The following is a 22,187-nucleotide window of genomic DNA, read 5'->3' as shown; positions in this document are numbered from 1 at the left end:
GGAGCAAAGTTAGAGGCCAGACAATGCTGGTTTTCTTTGATTCAGAAGCTCATGCAAATTTTATATCACCAGAATTGGCATCAAAGTTGGGCATTCGTGGAGAGGAGATGGGTATGATAGGTGAAGCAGGTTTGGCATGCCCAGGTCCCATGTTGAGGAAGCTTCATCTGGACATTCAGAGTTATGTGGATGTGGAAGAGTTTCATATTATGCCACTTGAGGGTTGTGATGTGTTATTGGGTATCCCATGGTGTTACAGGTTGCATACTATGGTGGATACTTACAACAAAAAGATTACCCTTGTACATAGAGGAAAGACTCATGTTCTTGATGTAAAGCTTAAAGGCGAGTCTGTTCCAGTTGTTTCTGCTTCTGCTACTTCATCTGTAATAAATAATCATCTTTCTGCGTACTTGATCTTTGTAAAAGAAGTACCTAAAGTTGTATCTAATTTGTCTACTTTAGATAAAGATAGGTAAACTTTTTTGAATGGTTTTTAGTGATTGTTTTTCGGACTCTTTGCTAGGGAAGTTACCTGCTGAGAGACCCGAGGATCATACCATAGATCTTGTGCCAGGTTCTAGTCCACGGAATAGACCACCATACAGGGTTAGTGCAGCCCAACAGAAAGAGATTATGAGTGAGGTCAACGAGCTTCTAGAGAAGGGGCTGATTCAGCCCAGTTCATCCCCTTTTTGTTTGCATGTACTCCTAGTGCAGAAGAAGGATGGTTCATGGCACATCTGCATTGACTATCGCACCTTGAATTAAAATACCATCAAGAATAGGTTCCCCATACCGAGGATAGATGACATTCTTGATCGGCTTGAGGGAGCGTCATTGTTTACAAGGATAGACCTAAAGAGTGGTATCACCAGATATGCATTAGGCCAAAAGATGTCCATATGACTGCGTTTAAGACAACATTTGGTTTCTATGAGTTTCTTATCATGCCATTTGGTCTCACAAGTTCTCCTGCCATGATCAATAGAATGATGGACAAAATATATAGACCACATAGAAACTACGTGGGTACCTTCTTTGATGTCATGATTGTCTACTAAAGTCTGAAGAGGAGCATAGGGATCATTTGACCTAAAGACGCATAGGGATCAGATAGTAGAGGTGGCCTAAAGACGCGCCACCTTTGCCTCTGAAGCTCACTTGGCAAAAGAGCAAGTCGGATGGTGGGTTCTACGGAGTCAGGCGAGGGGGCTTTAGTCGAGTCACTTTGTGGCGGAGCAGAATCCTCCATTTGTGTTTGCTGCTGTGACGGTGAACGAGGATGGGCAGAAAGCGGAGGAGGAGGGTTGGAAGGCGGATAAGGGTTCTCCAGCTCCTCTACTGGAGAACAAGAAGAGCAGGGGGAGGGGGGATTAGTTCAACAACGGCGAGCGGGGTGCGACAACGAGCTCTATGTCTTACAGACTTTAATATGATCTCTCTCTCTCTCTCTCTCTCTCTCTCTCTCTCTTTCCAGTAGTCTCTTCAGGCACCCTCGATGTCTCTTACACGGGTGGAGATTACTAGACTCATTCGTCAGGACCTGATCCAGCTGGATAGAGCCGCCACAGGAGTTGGGCACGAAGATTGCTTTCTATAGAGAGCATCTTCTCCACCTCACAGGAGATGGGTTTGTGATTCGACCCAGCTACATGGACACACATATGCCTCATGGTTTGCGGTGTGCCATTGGTCAGATACGCACATCCTCACATCAGCTGGAGATTGAGACTGGTAGATTTAGAGGGATACCAGCAGACAGCAGGATATGCCGCTTATGCCAGTTAGAGCTAGAGACAAAGCTACATTACATATGTCATTGCACAGTGTACTATGAGATACGGGGCCGTTTCCACTGCTCAGAGAGGGTTTCGGTCCTTTCTCTGGGGTCATGAGTTATGAGGATCAGAGATGTCTTGGGCTATATCTACTTGAGTTACACAGATATAGAGACACTTCACTGGGGAGAGATAGAGAGAGACAGTCCTAGAGAGAGATTACAGATGTCTTTTCACGAGATATGGGACAGCCAGAGGAGCAGTCATCATTGCAGAGCTCGGCCCACACTCATTCGACCACTACCGCCACTCTCATCGACCGACACTAGAGCTACGGAGATCTAGACGGCCATGATTGAGGAGAGGGGCTACACAACATCAACTGAGACTACGGCAGAGGATTCGAGCCATGCTCTCTCGATATCCAGAGTGCAGATGAGGATGGATTCTAGTAGTAGTACCTAATTCTTTTGTACCCAGACATGGTATTAGATTCACCATTTTGTAACAGTTTGGTCTCATAGGTCATTTTGGGCTTTTGAAGACGTTAATATAACATTTCATTTCATTTCATTCTCTCTCTCTCTCTCTCTCTCTCTCTCTCTCTCTCTCTCTCTCTCTCTCTCTCTCTCTCTCGGGTGCGCGCGCTGTGCATTGCAGGTCGCCCGTGGGGGCTGTCCAACCAGCCATAGCTGTGAGCTACGTAGGCCACGAGCTACCCCTCAGTAGGAAGCCGTGCGCTTTACTGTTACACCAGAAACAACGCGCACAGTGGGGCTGTTCATTGCGCTCTCAGATGGGGGAGGTGCCGCATGTTGCTACCCTACCAGGGGGCTACGGGTCTTGATACTTACAGCAGGACAGAGGAGACGTCAGGGGCCGTTTATCTATTGTCATTGGCGCCCGAGTTGGGTTTTTATGCAGGGCCTCGTTGCTAATCCAATGGGGGCGACAGGTCAGCTATACGCAGTAAGCCTCAGAGGGCGTTTCTTGATTGTGCAGGCCACGAGCCTACCCATTGTGGGGGCCATGTGTTTTTCAGTTTTATTAACAGGTGCAGGTGATAGCAGCATAGTGCAAAGGGGCTGAGCCTCCGTGACTTTGGCGGTACTGGTCAAGCGCCGCAGTGGGCTGTGGATGTGAGGATACCGACATTCGGGTTGTGGTGTTTTGGATTCTCCGCCTGGACTCAGCTGAGCCAGGGCGTCGAGTGTGTTGGATACCCGCATTGGGTTGTGGTGCTTTGTTTTCTCCGCCTGACTTAGCCGAGCCAGAGCGTCGAGCTATACCCGCATCGCCAATGGAGGCCATGATCGCTTCGCTAGTGGAGGCCATGATCGTTTCGCCAGTATGTAAGCTCCATACGAAGGCAAACTTTGTGCTTACAAACAAGCGGATAACACAAATGGAAAGGGAGATGAAAGAATGGAAAGCAGAGACGGAGGGATGGTGGAAAGAGAAGGCCAACCTTCTTCAAATGTTCCTCAACGAAGGCGCGCAATGGAAGAAGGAGAAAGAGGACTTGCACGCAGAGCTACGAGCACTTAAGGCGGATTCACAAGCACTTAGAGAAGAGGTCACAGCCCTCAAGCGAGAGCTTGCGGATAGAGTAAGCAGTGGACTGGAAGAAGGGGAATTCCAGCCCTCAGTGATAGAGGAGATCAAGGTCATCAAGGAGCAGGTACGGATGATCATAGAGGAGGAGAAACAGAAGGTGGTAAAGATGTCTTCGTGGATGGATGTGATCACGAAGACGCAAAAGAAGGCGGATGAGGCCGAGAAATGGATAGAAGTCGCTAAGAAAGGGAAAGGGAAAGAAACCACATCTGTCCCCACTCCTACAATCATCAACATGACTCTAGAAGAAGAGCAGCGAAGGAAAACTAGAGCCTTGCATATAAGAGTAACCGGTCTAAAAGACCGAGATGATGTGGAAGGGGAAGTCTAAGAGCTTCTCCGCATGATGGGTAGTGAGGCTACTCATACAAAGGCATGGAGGGTAGGGAAGAAGACACAAGGCAATGGGGAGACTTCAAAAGGGAGAGCTTTAATACCCCGTTTCCCATCCATGGAGGCAAAGCACTTCTTGAAGAAGTGCCCTACACTAAAGAAATCGGGCATATTCCTTGGAGATGACCTCACTCTCACACAGCTTGCGCATATGAGGGAGGTAATGCCAGAGATTCAAGCGGCAAGGGAGAAGGGGAAAGACGGCCTTCTACAGAGATGGCTGGGTGGTGATTGTAGAGCGGCGCTCCACATGACGGTGCGAGACCTATGGGACCACACTCAAAGTTGCTAACTAGAATAAGACACATCAGGCCCCGGGGAAATCTATGCCTCACATTAGTGGATAGTGAGATTGAGAGCAGAGACAGGCAGATATCTTAACATTGCTATTTGCTACTTTCCCCCGAGTACGTCAGTTTATGCACCACCTAGAGGACAGTCCCCCTTCTCTATTTTGGATGATGACATATGGGAGTTTTCTAGAGATGGTTACATCATCATTCTAGGGGATTTCAATGCTAGGACTGCCCATCATCAGACAATATTTTATGATACTTCAGAGGAGATGCTGAGAGAGTTGGATGTTGCAGAGACGGACCTATCCAGACTATCACAAGATGGAGAACACATCGAGTATGGACGACACTTGATAGACATGGGGACTGCACATGGATTGGCCATCTTGAATGGCCTACAGAGATTTCCCGCTGCGAGGGGTTTTACATGCTTTCCACACAGACATGGAGCTAGCACAGTGGATTATGTCATGGCACAACCGAGCCTCATCTCTAGTATCCAGGATCTCACGGTTGGACCCAGACCTGTTGGTGTGGCAGTGGACCATGGTCTTGTGTCGTTGACCATCTCTTTTCAGTTTAGTGTAGCACACAGGCTACGGGCAGCAGCCCCTACTCGCTACACCTCACGCGGGAGACGGACTTTGTATACATAGATGGGATCTATAGACGCCTGTGCACAGAGGAGCCAGGGTGACCTCTGGAGGAGCTTACTACTATACAGACACAAACACTACATGATGCAGCAGCAAAGGCATACCCACATACCCAGCCTGAGCAGAGACGCCGTTCGGGGAGCATGGCCCAGAACAGTTGGTATGATGAGGAATGGCGGGACACTAGAGCTAGACTTCAGTGGGAGGTGCTTTTGGGGGACATCACTCGCAGACAGTCACATATTGACATCCGAGGCCTAGTACGGCGGAAGAAGAGGGCATTTTTGGCTCTCCTAGAGTAGGATCTATACCAGCTATTCTTGAGTCAGGACTCACGTGAGGCATGGCGGCTCTTTCATGAGCTCTCCTCCCCCCCCCCCGCCATCACTTCTAGAGAGGCCTAGGGCCAGTATGCAGCATCTCTGTACACAGTTCCTGAGCAGCCCCCCCTTCCCGAACCCCCCCGATCCATGCCCACACACATGTTCTTTTTTCACCATTGAGATGGTGAGGAAGGCCATTGACAGGATGAGGACTGGGAGAGCATATGATCATGATGGCTTAGTGGTTGAGCATTTCACACATGCCAGAGATCTACTAGCAGAGCTTCTAGCAGTTATGTTTAACCGTGCCATGTGTGAGGGCTTGCCTGATACTTGGAGCCTATCTACTATTGTACCTATCTTCAAGTCGGGAGAGCCTGTGGAGCCTGGGAATTATCGCGCTATCATGATTGGACACACATTGGCACGGTTGCACGCATCTATTCTTGAGCAACAGATGAGTAGATGGGCAGAGAGGGAGGGGATACACGCAGCCGGGCAGGCAGGTTTGAGGAGGGGTTTTTCTACTCTTGACCATATCTTGACACTCAGAGCCATCATTGAGGAGGGCAGATCGCGTGGGAGACGGATCTATTGTAGCTTTGTGGATTTCCGCAAAGCATTTAACACAGTGCCCAGAGTTAGATTGATGCGCAGAATACAGCAGATGGGAGTACCCACAAAGCTCATTTGGGGGGTCATGGCATTATACAGGTCAATAGTAGGGCATGTACGCACCCTAGAGGGTCTATCCACACCGGTTTACTCCACTATTGGGGTGAAGCAAGGCTGCCTGCTCTCTCCTACTCTATTTGGTATGTATGTGGATGAGGTTTCTGACTACATTGAGAGAGATGGTGATAGAGGTGCACAACTGGCAGGGACATGGATTCGGCTATTGCTATATGCTGATGATATTGTGTTGATCTCCGACTCTCCGGAGGGGATGCAACGTCACTTGGACGCTTTGCATAGGTTGGCCTAGGAAAGTGGTTTGTCCGTCAACCTTGGTAAAACCAAGGTCATGATATTTTAATACCACCCCACATTGGATCAGGAGGTCAGCGCCAGCATTCACATACGGCCAGGAGAAAGTGGAGTATACAGATGCTTATACTTACCTTGGAGTGGTTTTTAGTGGGCTAGCATTTTCATTGAGGTGGGCAGCAGAGACTAGATTGACCAGAGCCCCTGCAGCATTGGGTAGATTGGAAAGGATGTGTTCACAGGTTCAGTTTCAGGAGCCTCGGACGAAGCTCTAGCTCTTTGACACCATGGTGGCTTCTGCATTGCTTTATGGAGCTGAGATTTGGGGACCTTCACTAGATCATCAAGGGAGGACAGGCTGCAGTGATGGATGGGGGGACATGGAGAAGCCTCTAGTCTCTATGATCTCACGGCTCATTAGAGCGAAGGCTTCAGTACCACGTGCTATTGTATGAGCAGAGCTAGCTGCCCCCCCACTAGTGGTTGAGGTGCTCACCAGATCTGTCTCCTTCATACACCGCATGTGGGAACTTCCCAGAGACAAATATGCACGCCTTGCACTTGAGTCCTCTCGACAGTTAGCCATGCAGGGAGATACAACATGCTGGTATGGGGAGATGACATCATGGTTTCAGGCGCATGGGTTCAACATAGACAGATTGCCTCCCTCTCTGACTCTTACACAATCCGAGATCACCAGGCTCATTCGCCAGGACTTGACTCAGCTAGACACCAAGAGGATATGGATACAGCCAGCACAGGAGCTGGGCACGAAGATGGCTTTCTACAGAGAGCATCTCCCCCAGGTTACGGAGGATGGTTTTGTGACAGGCCCAGATACATGGACACCCACTTGTCTCATGGGATACGATGTGCTATTGGCCAGATACGCACATCCTCACACCAGCTGCGGATCGAGGCTGGGAGATACAGCGGAGTACCAGCAGAGGCCAGGACATGCCCCGTGTGTGACATCGAGCCTGAGACAGAGTTGCACTACACATGCCATTGCCCCGTCTACTACGAGATACGAGGCCGCTTCCACTGCTTGTTCAGAGAGGGCTTTGGACCATTCTCTAGAGTCATGCGGTACGAGGATCAGAGATGCCTTGGGTTTTTTTTGCTCGAGCTGCGCAGACACAGAGAGAGCCTGATGAGAGGAGAGGCTAGCCAGTCTCAGAGACAGATCACAGGCTTCTTTAGAGCTGCCACTGGACACTCGGAGGAGTTACTACCACAGCAGAGCTCGTCGCCTCACACCAGAGGCACACTGATCGAGCGAGCGATTGAGCTGGTGAGATCCAGACGCTCACGACTGTGGACTACACAGCATCGACGGAGGCTGCATCAGAGGATTCGGATCACTTTGGCTCGACGGGCATGACGCCCGGTCAGACTACTGACCATGGAGGAGATTGATGAGATTTGCCAGCGACCGATGTTGGATCTCCTGTGATCTAGCTATCCCAGCTAGCTGTTTAGGTGCTTAGTTCACACCTAGCAGTTTAGGATTCCATAGTATTTCATTTTTTCATTTTGTCATCTTGTTACTCTGACTTTGTATCAGAGCCACCACATTGTAACTTTCCACCACATTGTAACTTTCTGGTCTCATAGGTCACTTTGGCTTTTTGAAGACGTTATATTAACATTTCATTTCATTTCATTTCTCCTTCCTGCTGTCTCTTTGTATGTATATAGCCATAAGTTTTTGGATATAGGGCACCACACAGAAATCAGAGAGACACTTAAGAGAATGCAACATTGTATCCCAGGAGAGAGGGCACTAGAGGATTTACGATACTCAAGGCACCCTCCTAGTAATTACCACTGGATCAGAGATTTATGAGATACTACACCCCCTATTATCACTGGATGGAGCGCATTATCAGCGCACCAAGCATGTCGTATATACACCGGGATATAGTTTTATAGCAATAGACTGCCTCATCATCCCCTTCCTTTTTGATATCACGAGTGATTACCTTTGGTTATTTCCACCCCACTAACCTCGTGGAGGACTTCACTTTTTTTATTTTCATGATGTGCAGAGGCTTCACACACATGGATCTGTCTTGCAGGCCAGTAATATATGATGACCTCTAAAACATGCTTGTTTTTTGTTCTTTCTTTCTGGCATAGAACGACTTCAAGAGAAAAAAAATAGGATCCTTCTCTTGTTTTCTTTTCTTTCAGGTTGTCTTTTTTCTACTAGCTCTAGGCTAGTCCAAAGGAACCTCTCCTTTCTTTTTTGAATTTGAAACTCAGGCCGAATGCTTTCGCTTGCTGTACCTTTTTTTTGCATACCTCTACCTAATTATTCTTCTCTTCTGGTGCTTAGGGTAGTTAACGTTTATAAGCATGTGTGATGTTGAAAAAACTTATTCAGTTTCAAAAGATCATGTCGTACCCAGAGAAGTCTCAAGGTGTTTATTTTCTCCGTAATTTAGGTACCATGCTGTACTTTTTGTACCTGAAAACTATAATTGGCATGTATAATGTCAAGACTCTGTGTTTCCTACTGTGATGTTTGTTTACTAGAACGAGCTCCCGCTTTTAAGGACGACTCTGTGTGCAATTTTGGGTCAACTATAAGATGTAAATTGATGTCGCTCACTTAGTATGTTTTCATTTAGGATTATCCAGCAGAAGATTGGATAGCGGGATCTTCACTCCCTTGCATTTTTAATGCAGATTCAATCATGACTACCATCAAGATGCTTACTCCAGAAAATGTCAGGTAAGGAACCATGGTTGGGACTTTCTTGTGCCGCAATGAACTCCCGTCTTTACACAATGCCATATATTGTAGCTTGTGCACGTTAACCACCTCCTAGCAGTGGCTTGAAGTCCTGAATTAAATGTGGTGCTGTATGTGAATTGTCCCTGTATTGAGAGAATCCAATCACTCAAGGTTTTATGAGGTAATGATGAGGTAAACCTGAGCACTTGAGCAATGATACAACATAGAATTTTAAGCATTTGACCATGCTGAAATGGCTATGTGAAGTAGATGACAGTCAATCTTTTCACTAAAGTTGCACTGGTGTATGTATTCAAGTTCTCTCTCTCTCTCTCTCTCTCTCTCTCTCTCTCTCTCTCTCTCTCTCTCAACGTTAAAAAAGTGAACTCAAGAAGATGCATGAAGCCCGCAAGTAGCAGGGTAAATGGGCAATCTAACGTGGAGGCAAAGCCATCAATAAGGAGTTTGGAACTTCTAGAGCAGCTCCCCATCACACTTGGCTCCCATTAGGTTTTGTTTTCTTTTCTTTACTCTGCCTACGGACCCTCAGTCCCCAACTGATATGTATCTCATTGCCTCCACTTGGCAAAGAACACTATATTGCTTTTGTATCTGGTCCCATGGGTCAAACTAACCTCCGTGGACGGTAATCTCTCTCTCTCCATACACTTACCTGGGGGTAGTCTTTACTGGGCCAAGATATTCTTTGGGAAGAGCAGCAGAGACTAGACTAACTAGAGTTGGTGCGGCTCTGGGAGGAATGGAGAGGATGTGTTTGCAGGTTCAGTTCCAGGAACCTACGACAAAGTTATGGCTCTTTGATACTTTGGTTGCCTCTACTATGTTATATGGGGTGCAGGTTTGGGGACCTTCTGTAGGCCAGGATGGTTGGAGGCGTATGGAGAAGCCCCTGGTATCTATGATCTCTTGGCTGATTAGAGCCAAGGCTTCCGTACCGCATGATATCATTTGAGCGGAATAAGTTGCCCCCCCATGGAGATTGAGGCGTTTACCAGATTAGTATCCTTTGTACACAGTCTGTGGGATACTACCAAAGAGAGATATGCCAGGGTGGCTCTAGAGTCCTCTAGACAATTAGCTCTTAATGGGGATGCATCATGCTGGTATGCACAGATGGCATTATGGTTTCAGACACATGGTTTCACCATGGACAGATTGCCTCCCTTTCAATACTCTCTACAGGCACCCTTGAGGTCTTTGGCGCGGGTAGAGATTAATAGACTCATTCGTCAGGATCTGAGCCAACTGGACACAAGGAGGACATGGATAGAGCCGATATAAGAGTTGGGCACAAAGATGGCTTTCTATAGAGAGCATCTTCTCTACCTCACGGGGGATGGGTTTGTGATTTTACCTAGCTATATGCACACACATCTTTCTCATGGTTTGCGTTGTGCCATTGGCCAAATACGCACGTCCTCACATCAGCTCGAGATTGAGACTGGCAGATTCAGAGGGACATGAGCAGATAGCAGGATATGCCGCTTATGCCATCTAGAGCGAGAGACAGGTACATTACATATGTCACACATTTCACGCCTTTCACCTATCACATCTATCAGCTTAGTTTAGGATTCCGCAGTATTTATATTTTGTTATCCTAATTTAATTTATTTTGTTAATCTGACTTTGTATCAGATACACCGCATTGTAACTTTCTGGTCTAATAGGTAACTTTGGCCTTTTGAAGACGTTAATATAACATTTCATTTCATTTCTCTCTCTCTCTCTCTCTCTCTCTCTCAAAGGAAGGATACAAGACACACCTCTAGCAAAGGTATACGGAGTGATCGAGCAGTAGAGCCGGGAAGATATAGGAGGCCAAGGATGAGGGGATGCTCCCATCGACGGAGGAGGTTTTAGCAAAGGATCATATTTATCTTGGCGAAAGATGGGAGACACCCTGTGTAGACTCACCATGGAGGACATCAACAATATCATGCAACGATCGATGCGAGCCATCTCCGGATTCCCATACGCGCATCCATCATTTTGTATCTATTTTGTGAGATACACTCTTATTTTTTGTATATGTACCTCTTAAGCTCTGGATACCCACCTTATGGTCAAGAGACTCTGGAGTACATAGATCCATGCAGGTAGACTTCACTGGCCCAAGGTTTTTCTTTGAAGAGAGCAGCAGAGACTAGACCGACCAGAGCGTATGCCTCCTTGGGAGGATTGGAGAGGATGTGTTCACAGGTTTAGTTCCAGGAACCCGGAACAAAGCTCTTGCTCTTTGATACCCTGGTAGCTTCAGCTATGCTCTACGGGGCTTAGGTTTGGGGACCCTTTGTGGGTCAGAATGGGTGGAGAGGTATGGAGACGCCCTTGGTATCTATGATCTCTCGGCTGAGAGCGAAGATCTCCATTCCACACAAGATCATTAGTGCGGAGTTAGCAGCGTGCCCGATGGAGATAGTGGCGCTTACAAGATCTCTCTTTTATACACAGCTTGTGGGATACTACCAGAGACAGATATGTCACCAGCGTGTGACTACTATCTATCCTTTTTGTTGATTTCTTTCTTATTATCTATTTACTTTCACTTTTTGGAAACACCCCTCGGGAAATCTAACTGCCCTGCATTGCATAGCTAGTGTGGAACTGTCCAGAGGGAGTCCAGGCCTGAGGGCAAGAGAGCACTAAGGTTGGACAAAGACTATGGTTAGCCAAAGTGGGGTCATTGACTAGCCAAAGTGGAATCCTTTGCTACAGAGGCTACATTTCAGTTCTGGATGTGGCCGCAGTGTACAAAGAGGGTCGGATGACCTAGAAAGATACAATGGCAGCATCTCCTAAAATTTAGGGAACTGCTATTTTGGGACCTGAAAATGTGTTGACGTCATAACCTCCGGAATGACAAAGGGAACATTTTCTTACTCTGCCGTGAAGTCAACTGGGCAGCCGGTTGGGAGATTTTTAGGCGGCAACCCCGAAACGGGAAATTGCTTGTAAATGTGCCAAGTGGCACATTCTGGTGCACTTGCCTCATGCAACAAGAGTTGGCGCTGAATTTAGGAGGGGGAGAGCCTCATTTTCAGATTTGTCACAGGTTAAGAGCTATGGAGTGCGCTCTTTCTCTCTTATGCACAGTGCGGTGCCAGGAGTGATGCCCTGCACGCTACGCACTGCCCTCTCTCTCCCCTTTGGCAGTATGTTATGCCCCACTAGTGGGCTCTTCATTTGACCAATGTACAGTTGTGTGTGGGTTCATGCGCGATTGCCGAGGCAAGAGCCTCTTGCACAGGTACTGGATTAGCTAGCGGCTAATCCCCCCGCAAGTACAGGTGAATTCGGAGAGGTTTCACGCAAGAAATCTCGTCCGATTCAAAGGGCAAGTAGCCCTACAGGTGCGGGAGCTCGAGGACTTACAACTGGGCAGCCGGTTGGGAGATTTTTAGGCGGCAACCCCAATACGGGAAAATGCTTGTAAATGTGCCAAGTGGCACCTTCTGGTGCACTTGCCTCATGCAACAAGAGTTGGCGCTGAATTTAGGAGGGGGAGAGCCTCATTTTCAGATTTGTCACAGGTTAAGAGCTATGGAGTGCTTGCTTTCCCTCTTATGCACAGTGCGGTGCCAGGAGTGATGCCCTGCACGCTACGCAGTGCCCTCTCTCTCCCCTTTGGCAGTATGTTATGCCCCACTAGTGGGCTCTTCATTTGACCAATGTACAGTTGTGTGTGGGTTCATGCGCGATTGCCGAGGCAAGAGCCTCTTGCACAGGTAGTGGATTAGCTAGCGGCTAATCCCCCCGCAGGTACAGGTGAATTCGGAGAGGTTTCACACCAGAAATCTCGTCCGATTCAAAGGGCAAGTAGCCCTACAGGTGCGGGAGCTCGAGGACTTACTAAGGATGCGACCGGCATGTGAAACGGAGCCCGAAACAGTAAATTACAGCCTGTTGTGTATTTTTGCAGGTTTAGGGTTTTGGCCCTAAACGGACCCTAATACCCCTAGGAGGTTCGGGGACGCAAGGGGACTGCTGTACAGGCGATCTGGCGCATTTTCAGGGCTGAAAACAGAGAATTCAGCGTGCTGCAGATTTTCGTCAGGTTTTGCAAAGTGCCCGTATGCGTCGGGAAAGTCGGCCAATGCGTGGGAATACTGATTGTGAAGGGTTCTAGTACAGTTATGCTGCCGAAATCAAGCCAGAACAGTCAAAATTCAGTCAAGGTTGTGCAGGGCAGCTTGGAAAGAACCACAGCGTATATTCCCTCTTTTAAACAATAAAGAAATACCGAAAGGGGCGCCTAAATTAGGGGCCAATCTGGTGTCGGTTTCTCATACAGGTGCATTCTAGCATCTGTATCCCATTCCCCTCTCTTGTGTCACTATAGCGTAGGTATAATAGACGACTAATAATGGGTGAAAGCTAAATCAAGGTTTGAAGTAAAGTCTACCGCCCTTTTTGGATTGAACAGGCCGGTTTCAGATATGCCAAATTGGCCCTTCAATAAAAACACCTTGGAGCGAGATTGCTTGTTGCTGCTGTCTCCCCCCCCCCCCTCTCTCCCCCGTTTGTGCTGCTCCCTTGCTTCCTCCCCCCTCGCACAGCCTCCTCCCGCTCGCTTCCATCCCTCCTTGTTCCATTCGCTGGCTCCGAGAAACCCCTCCGCCGTTTCAGCCCTCTGAAACGGCGAAACGGCCGAAACGTTTGATCGAAAGAGTTGATTTTTTCTTTTTTGCCCCCTTTTGACTAGTTAACCTCAAACCACTCGTTCGGGGATTTTTTAAGCTATGCACAATGGCTGCTCAAAAAATTGATAGATTTTTTGACCTCACGCACATCAAATAACGTCTCTCTCTCTCTCTCTCTCACACACATCAACTCGAGATTGAGACTAGCAGATTCAGAGGGACACCGGCAGATAGCAGGATATGCCGCTTATGCCATCTAGAGCGAGAGACATAGGTACATTACATATGTCATTGCACAGTGTAGTATGAGATACGAGGCCATTTTCATTGTCTATTTAGAGAAGGTTTTGGGCCTCTATCTGGGGTCATGAGTCATGAGGATCAAAGATGTCTTGGGCTATATCTACTTGAGTTACACAGGCATAGAGAAACTTTACTGAGGAGAGCTGAAGAGAGACAACCCCAGAGACAGATCACAGATTTCTTTACACCAGATATTGTACATCCAGAAGAATAGAGAGAGGAGTAGCCAACAGTGAAGAGGTCTGCCCGCACTACTGGCATTCTCATAGACGGAGCATTGGAGCTAGGGAGATCTAGACGACCCCGATGGAGAAGAGGAGCTCCACAGTTTCGAAGGAGTCTACAACAAAGGATTCGAGCCGTACTTTTTCGTCGTCCAGAGTGCAGATGAAGATGGATCTCTATGCAGATGGATCTCTACTTCCCTCCCATATTGTCTACACATTGTACTGCTTAGTTTACACATTTCACGCCTTTCACCTATCACACCTATCAGCTTAGTTTAGGATTCCGCAGTATTTATATTTTGTTATCCTAGTTTAATTTATTTTGTTTATCTGACTTTGTATCAGATACACCGCATTGTAACTTTCTGGTCTCATAGGTCACTTTGGCCTTTTGAAGACGTTAATATAACATTTCATTTCATCTCTCTCTCTCTCTCTCTCTCTCTCTCTCTCTCTCTCTCTCTCTCTCTCTCTCTTTCAGGCCTCCGTACCACACGCGATTACCCGAGCGGAACTAGCTGCCCCTCCGATAGAAATTGAAGCTCTTACCAGATGAGTGTCCTTTATACATGGTTTGTGGGATACAAATAATTGCCGATAGACTAGATTGGCCCTCGAATCCTCTCGACAATTAGCAATGAAAGGAGATACATCATGCTAGTATGCGCAATTGTCCTCGTGGTTTCAGAGACACAGGTTCAGTATGGAAAGATTACCCCCCTTCCAATACTCTCTTGAGGCTCCATCACTGGCAATCACACGAACGGAGATTAATAAAATCATCCGCCAGGATCTTATACAGCTGGACACTAAGAGGACATGGGTAGACCCTACACAAGAATTGGGCACGAAGATGGCCGACTACAAAGAAAACTTCCTACAGCTATCTGAAGATGGTTTTGTGATTCGCCCGAGCTACATGGATACCCACCTGTCTCATGGTTTGAGATGTGCTATTGGTCAAATTCGTACATCCTCACACGAGCTGGAAATTGAATTTGGCAGATTTAGGGGAATCCTACCTGACAGCAGAATTTGCAAGTTATGCGGAATGGAGCCGGAGACAAAATTACACTACATATGCCATTGCACCGTATACTATGAGATACGTGGGCGTTTCGATTGCCTATCTAAAGAAGGCTTTGGACCTCTAGATAGAGTCATGCAATACCAGGATCAAAGATGCTTAGGCCTGTACCTACTGGAACTACATCGGCACAGGGATAATCTAATGAGAAGACAAAGAGCACTACAGCCTCAGAGGCAGATCACAGATTTCTTCGGATCGAGAGAAGCAGGAATGGAAGGAGAAGCAAGAGGCCAACAGCGAGCACAAAGGAGTACCCACATTCATACCAAAGGCACCCTCATTGACAGGGCGATTGAGCTTAGGAAATCGAGACGACCACGACCGAGATGCAGAAGCACTCTTCACCGGAGGAGACTACAACAAAGGATTAGAAGCATTCTAGCCAGACACCCAGAATGCTCCTAAGAAGTTTATTTAATACTTTGTATTTATTTTTCACATTTATTTTCACACTTAGTACTTTAGTACTAAGGTACCCTGAAATTGTAACAGATTCACCACTTTTGTATCAGTTTGGTCTCATAGGTCATCCTGGCCTTTTGAAGACGTTAATATAACATTTCATTTCTCTCAAAGGAAGGATACAAGACACCTCTAGCAAAGGTATACGGAGTGATCGAGCAGCAGAGCCGAGGAGATATAGGAGGCCAAGGATGAGGGGATGCTCCCATCGACGGAGGAGGTTTTAGCAAAGGATCATATCTATCTTGGTGAAAGATGGGAGACACCCTGTGTAGACTCACCATGGAGGACATCGACAATATCATGCAACGATCGATGCGAGCCATCTCCGGATTCCCATACGCGCATCCATCATTTTGTATCTATTTTGTGAGATACACTCTTATTTTTTGTATATGTACCTCTTAAGCTCTGGATACCCACCTTATGGTCAAGAGACTCTGGAGTACATAGATCCATGCAGGTAGACTTCACTGGCCCAAGGTTTTTCTTTGAAGAGAGCAGCAGAGACTAAACCGACCAGAGCGTATGCCGCCTTGGGAGGATTGGAGAGGATGTGTTCACAGGTTTAGTTCCAGGAACCCGGAACAAAGCTCTTGCTCTTTGATACCCTGGTAGCTTCAGCTATGCTCTACGGGGCTTAGGTTTGGGGACCCTTTGTGGGTCAGAATGGGTGGAGAGGTATGGAGACGCCCTTGGTATCTATGATCTCTCGGCTGATGAGAGCCAAGATCTCCGTGCCACACAAGATCATTAGAGCGGAGTTAGTAGCGTGCCCTATGGAGATAGTGGCGCTTACAAGATCTCTCTTTTATACACAGCTTGTGGGATACTACCAGAGACAGATATGCCAAATTGGCCCTTCAATAAAAACACCTTGGAGCGAGATTGCTTGTTGCTGCTGTGCCCCCCCCCCCGCCTCGCTCCAGCTTTCACGCTGCCCCCTCGCCCAACCCTTCCCCTCGCTCTCCCGTCCTCCACCCCGCTCGTTCCAGCCCCCCCCCGCCCCCCCCACCCCCCCATTCGTGCCTCTCCCTCGCTTCCTCCCCCCTCGCGCTGCCTCCTCCCGATCGCTTCCATCCCTCCTTGTTCCGTTCGCTGGCTCCGAGAAACCCCTCCGCCGTTTCAGCCCTCTGAAACGGCAAAACAGCCGAAACGTTTGAGCGAAACAAGTTGATTTTTTCTTTTTTGCCCCCTTTTGACTAGTTAACCTCAAACCACCCGTTCGGGGATTTTTTAAGCTATGCACAAAGGCTGCTCAAAAAATTGATAGATTTTTTGACCTCACGCACATCGAATAACGTCTCTCTCTCTCTCTCTCACACACACATCAACTCGAGATTGAGACTAGCAGATTCAGAGGGACACCAGCAGATAGCAGGATATGCCGCTTATGCCATCTAGAGCGAGAGACAGAGGTACATTACATATGTCATTGCACAGTGTACTATGAGATAGGAGGCCGTTTTCATTGTCTATTTAGAGAAGGTTTTGGGCATCTATCTGGGGTCATGAGTCATGAGGATCAAAGATGTCTTGGGCTATATCTACTTGAGTTACACAGGCATAGAGAAACTTTACTGAGGAGAGCTGAAGAGAGACAACCCCAGAGACAGATCACATGTTTCTTTACACTAGATATTGTACATCTAGAAGAATAGACAGAGGAGCAGCCAACAGTGGAGAGGTCTGCCCGCACTACTGGCATTCTCATAGACCGAGCATTGGAGCTAGGGAGATCTAGACGACCGCGATGGAGAAGAGGAGCTCCACAGTTTGGAAGGAGGCTACAGCAAAGGATTCGAGCCATACTTTTTCGTCGTCCAGAGTGCAGATGAAGATGGATCTCTACTTCCCTCCCATATTGTCTACACATTGTACTGCTTAGTTCACACATTTCACGCCTTTCACCTTTCACACCTATCAGCTTAGTTTAGTATTCCGCAGTATTTATATTTTCTTATCCTAGTTTAATTTATTTTGTTAATCTGACTATGTAGCAGATACACCGCATTGTAACTTTCTGGTCTCATAGGTCACTTTGGCCTTTTGAAGATGTTAATATAACATTTCATCTTATTTCATTTCTCTCTGAACCTTACACGTCAGCATGGCCCCTTTGTCTGTACCTCCAGCTTGTTGCAGCTGGCTGCCGACTTACCTTGTTCACTCGTGACTCAAGTCTCACATCTAGATTTTGGTATTTCATGTCTTTACAGATGAATTTGTATGTATATTAAATTTATAATTATACGAACATACATATAAAACGAAACCTGTGTTTCGCTTTCTTTGAGCTTGGAAAATGAAACGTTTCAGAAACCTTGAAACCCCGAAACGCACGAAACCCCGAAGTCATAGGGTACTCAGGTAGACTCACTCTCTAAGCTTGGAGTTCAGGTAGAGGAGGGCTGGCAGCAGGTTCGTGGTCCACGTCGACAGCTTGGCCCTCCGAGTGGTTGCCAGGCTTCAGGGCAGCAGTAGTTGGTTCCCACAGGGAACTGTTTCAACCGTCTGTAGCAGGACGAGGTCCTAGCTTCACTCTCTACCTCAGTCTCACCTTCGACAACCCCTCCTCCCCTCGAGTTTTCCTCCGACCCTCCCCCTCCGCCTCCTTCCCCCTCTCCACCTTGCTCCCCGCCCCCCCACTCGTCCATCTCCCACTAGTCCCCTGCTTCCCCATCTCCTCACGTTCCTACCCCGCAGCCGACCCATGGGGTAGGACCTTCCTCAACTGCTAGGAGATCTCTTGGAAGCACTTTTTCCACAAGTCGCTTGGCGAGAGAGGGACAACCCTTCTTGCGTACCCCCTTTTGGTGTAGACGTCTCACTCTGTAACAGTCCTCGTGGACTGACGTGCTTCGACATTCGTTGGAGGTGGGATTTCTTTGCCTACTACTTCACGCGGTGTCTTGGCGACCCTTCACCAGACTTTGAGACAGCTTGTTTCAAAGTTCATATACTTCTCCTTGCAGCTAGAGGGATAAAGGCCCTGGAATGAGTGGTTGGCTTCTCTTTTCCCTTATGTAACAGGTATCAAGCTGAGTGGACACTGGAGTGAGTGATGGAGTGGTTGCAGGCACTGGCCCTCGAGTTCTCTCACTACACAAGAGACCTGGGTGGTACAGACCTTGTGGCCTCTGGCCAAGTTCTCAGTGACACCTCCAGGCTCGGCAAGATATAGACACATTGTGCTACACTTCTTTGCTGACACGCAGATCCCATCATGCTATGTATACATACATGAGGATTCTTGGACAGAGGATGTTGCCCTTCGCACGACACGCTCTTCTTGGGTCTGGGCTAGACAGTCTTTGCAGTCATGCCTATCTCGGGGACGCTCGGATGCGAATTACTTCTCATCCAAGCCAGCCTCAAAGATAGTGTGGTTAGTTGCTGCTGCAGCATGAGTTCTCTTGTTCCCCATGAGGATTGTCTCATGGAATGTGCACGGATTAGGTGGGCTCCAGTTTCAGCGCCAGGGGGGTCGATTATCAAGAGCTTCAACGATGCCTTGTGGGTGGAGAGATTGATATTCTTATGCTGTAGGAGCATCATCTTTGTGAGAGCCGCATTAGACGACATGGCTAGCTTTTGCGTGGGCGAATTGCGACATTTTGGTCAGCTGCATTTGAACCTGGAGGTATCCAGGGAGAGTATGTGACCAATGGCACACCATAACCAATGAGATAGATGTGTGTCCATATAGCTGGGTGGAATCACAAATAAATCCCCTATGAGTTTGAGAACATCTCGCTATAGAAATCCATCTTCGTGCCCAACTCCTGTGTCAGCTCTATGCATGTCCTCCTAGTGTCTAACTCGGTCAGGTCTGGCAAATGAGTTTAGTAATCTCCACCCGTATATGAGATAGCGATGGTGCATCAAGGGAGTATTGGAAGGGAGGCAAGTTGTCCATGCTGAAGCCATGTATCTCGAACCATGATGACATCTGTGCATACCAACATGATGTGCCCCCTAGAAAGCAAAGTGTTTGGAGGACTCAAGGGCCAATTTTTTTATTTTTTTTCGAGAAAAGATCCTTCTATTAGTTAATAAAACTGCCTTTAGGGCTACAACTACCTCTAGAGAGGGCTATATCAACCATAAGGGTAAACTCTCCCAATGAAAAAACAACATATGTATTATGGACAATGAGGGCTAAATCAAGACATGGGAGGAGGAAAAAACCACGAAGGTGGATGGTAGTGCCATTTGAGCTCACCCCAGGCCATGGTGAAGAAAGGCCTAGGGCGCAAGAGTCGAAGAAACTCCTCTCTGCACTCCTGCATGCAGTCAGAGCTGCCCTGGAGTCTCTCGAACTATCCCCTGAGAGTATGGATCAACTCCAATCAAAAATCTCGAATAGTCTTCACTCGTGGCACAAGGCGAGCCTCGAAGATGCGGAAGCAGCAAGCCCGCCAAATAAACCCAAGGGTCAGGCCACAAACTAGCTCCCAACACACCTTTCTCTCACTGCACCACTCCTGTGGAGTAAGCTCTGTAGCAGGCTGGAGTGTAGGTCGACCCCCTTGTATCACTATCATCCTGCTGGTGGAAGATAGCTCAAACTGTAATGCAGCGCCCGTGAGAGTGGACCAAGCAGCTGTCCCCCAAGTGTACTGCCGTGCTGTGGAAAGAGCTTGCATCAGCCGAAGGACCTGAAGTCAAACCTGCTGTGCCATAGGGCAGTCCCACACACAGTGACGTTGACTCTCTAAAGGATGGTCACAAGCTGCGCATGCTACCAAAAGGCCACTAGGTATTAGCCAGCTCCCCACTGCTGTAGATCTATGTGTAACTAGCCATTGGAACAACGTGACTCGCCGCGGTTGTCTGGCGTCCCACAACCTCGCCCAAAAAGCTGACAAGAACTCATTTCTGAGACCCTCCTCCTGCCAATGAGGTACTGCAACAGGACGAGCATCTCCCCATGCTGCCACTATGTGACGTCCCAATCAAACAATGTACTGAAAGAAAGGGACCCGTAGATGGTCGTCTGAGGAGAAAGGATCCCTCCAAAACCACTCTCCAAGATCCCACTGCACTCATGCCAGTGGACAGCTCTTCCAAGCCCAAAGCCTCCAATAACCTGTCTCAAGAGCTGCTGGGTCACGATCGATGACACAAGTCCTCCTACAGATGCCGACTACTCGGATCCTCTGAAAACATCACGCGGAGCCCCTACTGAGACTCTGTGGAGTGGACCCTTGCCTTGTATCTCGAAGAACATGGAGCGTTGAGTCTCTTAACAAGCTCGAACTGTGATGAGGACCTTTAGTCACGTGAAGGCCCCCATCCATCTAGGAGCTGCTGCCTCTAGAGGTGCGAGCCACTCAGTGGGTACTGCCTCTCTGATGTCCTGACACGTGCTCTGCACTCCCCTCATGCCCTGCAGCTAGATGCTCTGTAACTCCTCTGGCAAACCTGAGAACTGAAGCTAGTCACCTAGAGTGCTTGCTGGAGCCTCTGCCATGGGACCCCAAGAAACATGAGGGCTACTACCAACCAAATGGCCTCTCTGAGTGCTGACCATGGGGTTCCAAACAAGGGGTTGTCTCAAGCGCTCCTCCGTGCAGGTGGGCTGGTGTTGCTCCAAGCCTCTGCGCAGCTGCTTCCAAGAGCGAAGCAGGCTCACTGCAAAACGATCCTCCAGTCTCCTGCTCAGACCAACTGTGCGCATCTCTATAAAGATCTATCTAATGGAAGGTCTCCAAGGGCCTTCTGCCTGAGGCACTTGAGCTCGAAGCCGCTGAAGCAAAGAATCCTTCCAGGGCTCCTCCCCTGGAAGCAGTCCTCTGACAACAAACTTTCCAAAAAGGGCTCTTCTCGGCTGTGCTGGGTCCTTGATCCCCAAACCCCCTCGAGAACAAGGTAGAGTGATGACCTGCCATGCTACTTTGGCCCGGGCTATCTGAGTGTCGCACCCTGACCAAAGGAAATTCCTGATCAAGATCTCTACCTGGCTGATGCAGGAGCTCGAAAAGATCAAACAAGATGTAATGCACCACATAGTAGCCAACAACACCTGGTTGGCCACTACAACTCTGCCTGCCAAAGAGAGTCGTGCCGAACTCCAATGTAGCAACTTCCTCGTGATGGACAGGAGGAGGGGAGCAATCTGTTGCTTAGGGGACAAGTCCAAGAGAACCTGACAGCGCAAGTAGCGAACTACAGTCCCTGGGGGAATCCATTTAAAACCCTCACCTGGTAGCAAATCAGGCGGAGGAGCACTGTCTACCCAAAAAACCACTGTCTTCCTCCGGTTGATCAGTGCGCCTGATACACAACAAAATGTCTCTAGAGCCTGCTCACACCTGTGAAGGTCGGCGTCCTGGCTCTCCAAGTACAAAGCTGAGTCGTCTGCAAACTCAGCATCCAGTAGCTCATCGCCCCGTAAACCAACCTGCTGTGAAACCAAGAATCTGCTCATCGCCTTAGCATAGAATAGAAAGAGGAAGGGGGCTAGAGAGAAGCCCTGTCTGACAGAGCGTGTGAGCATGAAACGGTCTCCTCTACCACCTGCCAAAAGCACCAGACTGTGTGCACGTCTGTAGAAAGCTGACACACCTCTGATCCAAGCATCAGAGAAGCCCATCCTTCGTAGAGTACCCGTCAACTCTTTCGTAGGCCTTCTCAAAATCG

General features: G+C 48.2%; 1 protein-coding gene across 1 annotated transcript in view; it reads left to right on the top strand.

Moving 5' to 3' along the window:
* Window positions 1–22,187, top strand: part of LOC147430469 (insulin-degrading enzyme-like 1, peroxisomal) — a 211,002-nt gene that overhangs the window by 106,675 nt on the left and 82,140 nt on the right. Inside the window, exon 14 of the mRNA XM_086493095.1 lies at window positions 8,690–8,793. Coding sequence (XP_086349221.1) covers window positions 8,690–8,793 — 104 coding nt within the window. The remainder of the gene's footprint in view (window positions 1–8,689; window positions 8,794–22,187) is intronic.

Source organism: Adiantum capillus-veneris, chromosome 21 (assembly GCF_014529385.1).
Source record: "Adiantum capillus-veneris isolate H3 chromosome 21, ASM1452938v2, whole genome shotgun sequence".
NCBI classification, from domain to species: Eukaryota; Viridiplantae; Streptophyta; class Polypodiopsida; order Polypodiales; family Pteridaceae; genus Adiantum; species Adiantum capillus-veneris.
This window is presented reverse-complemented; position numbering and strand designations above follow the sequence as displayed.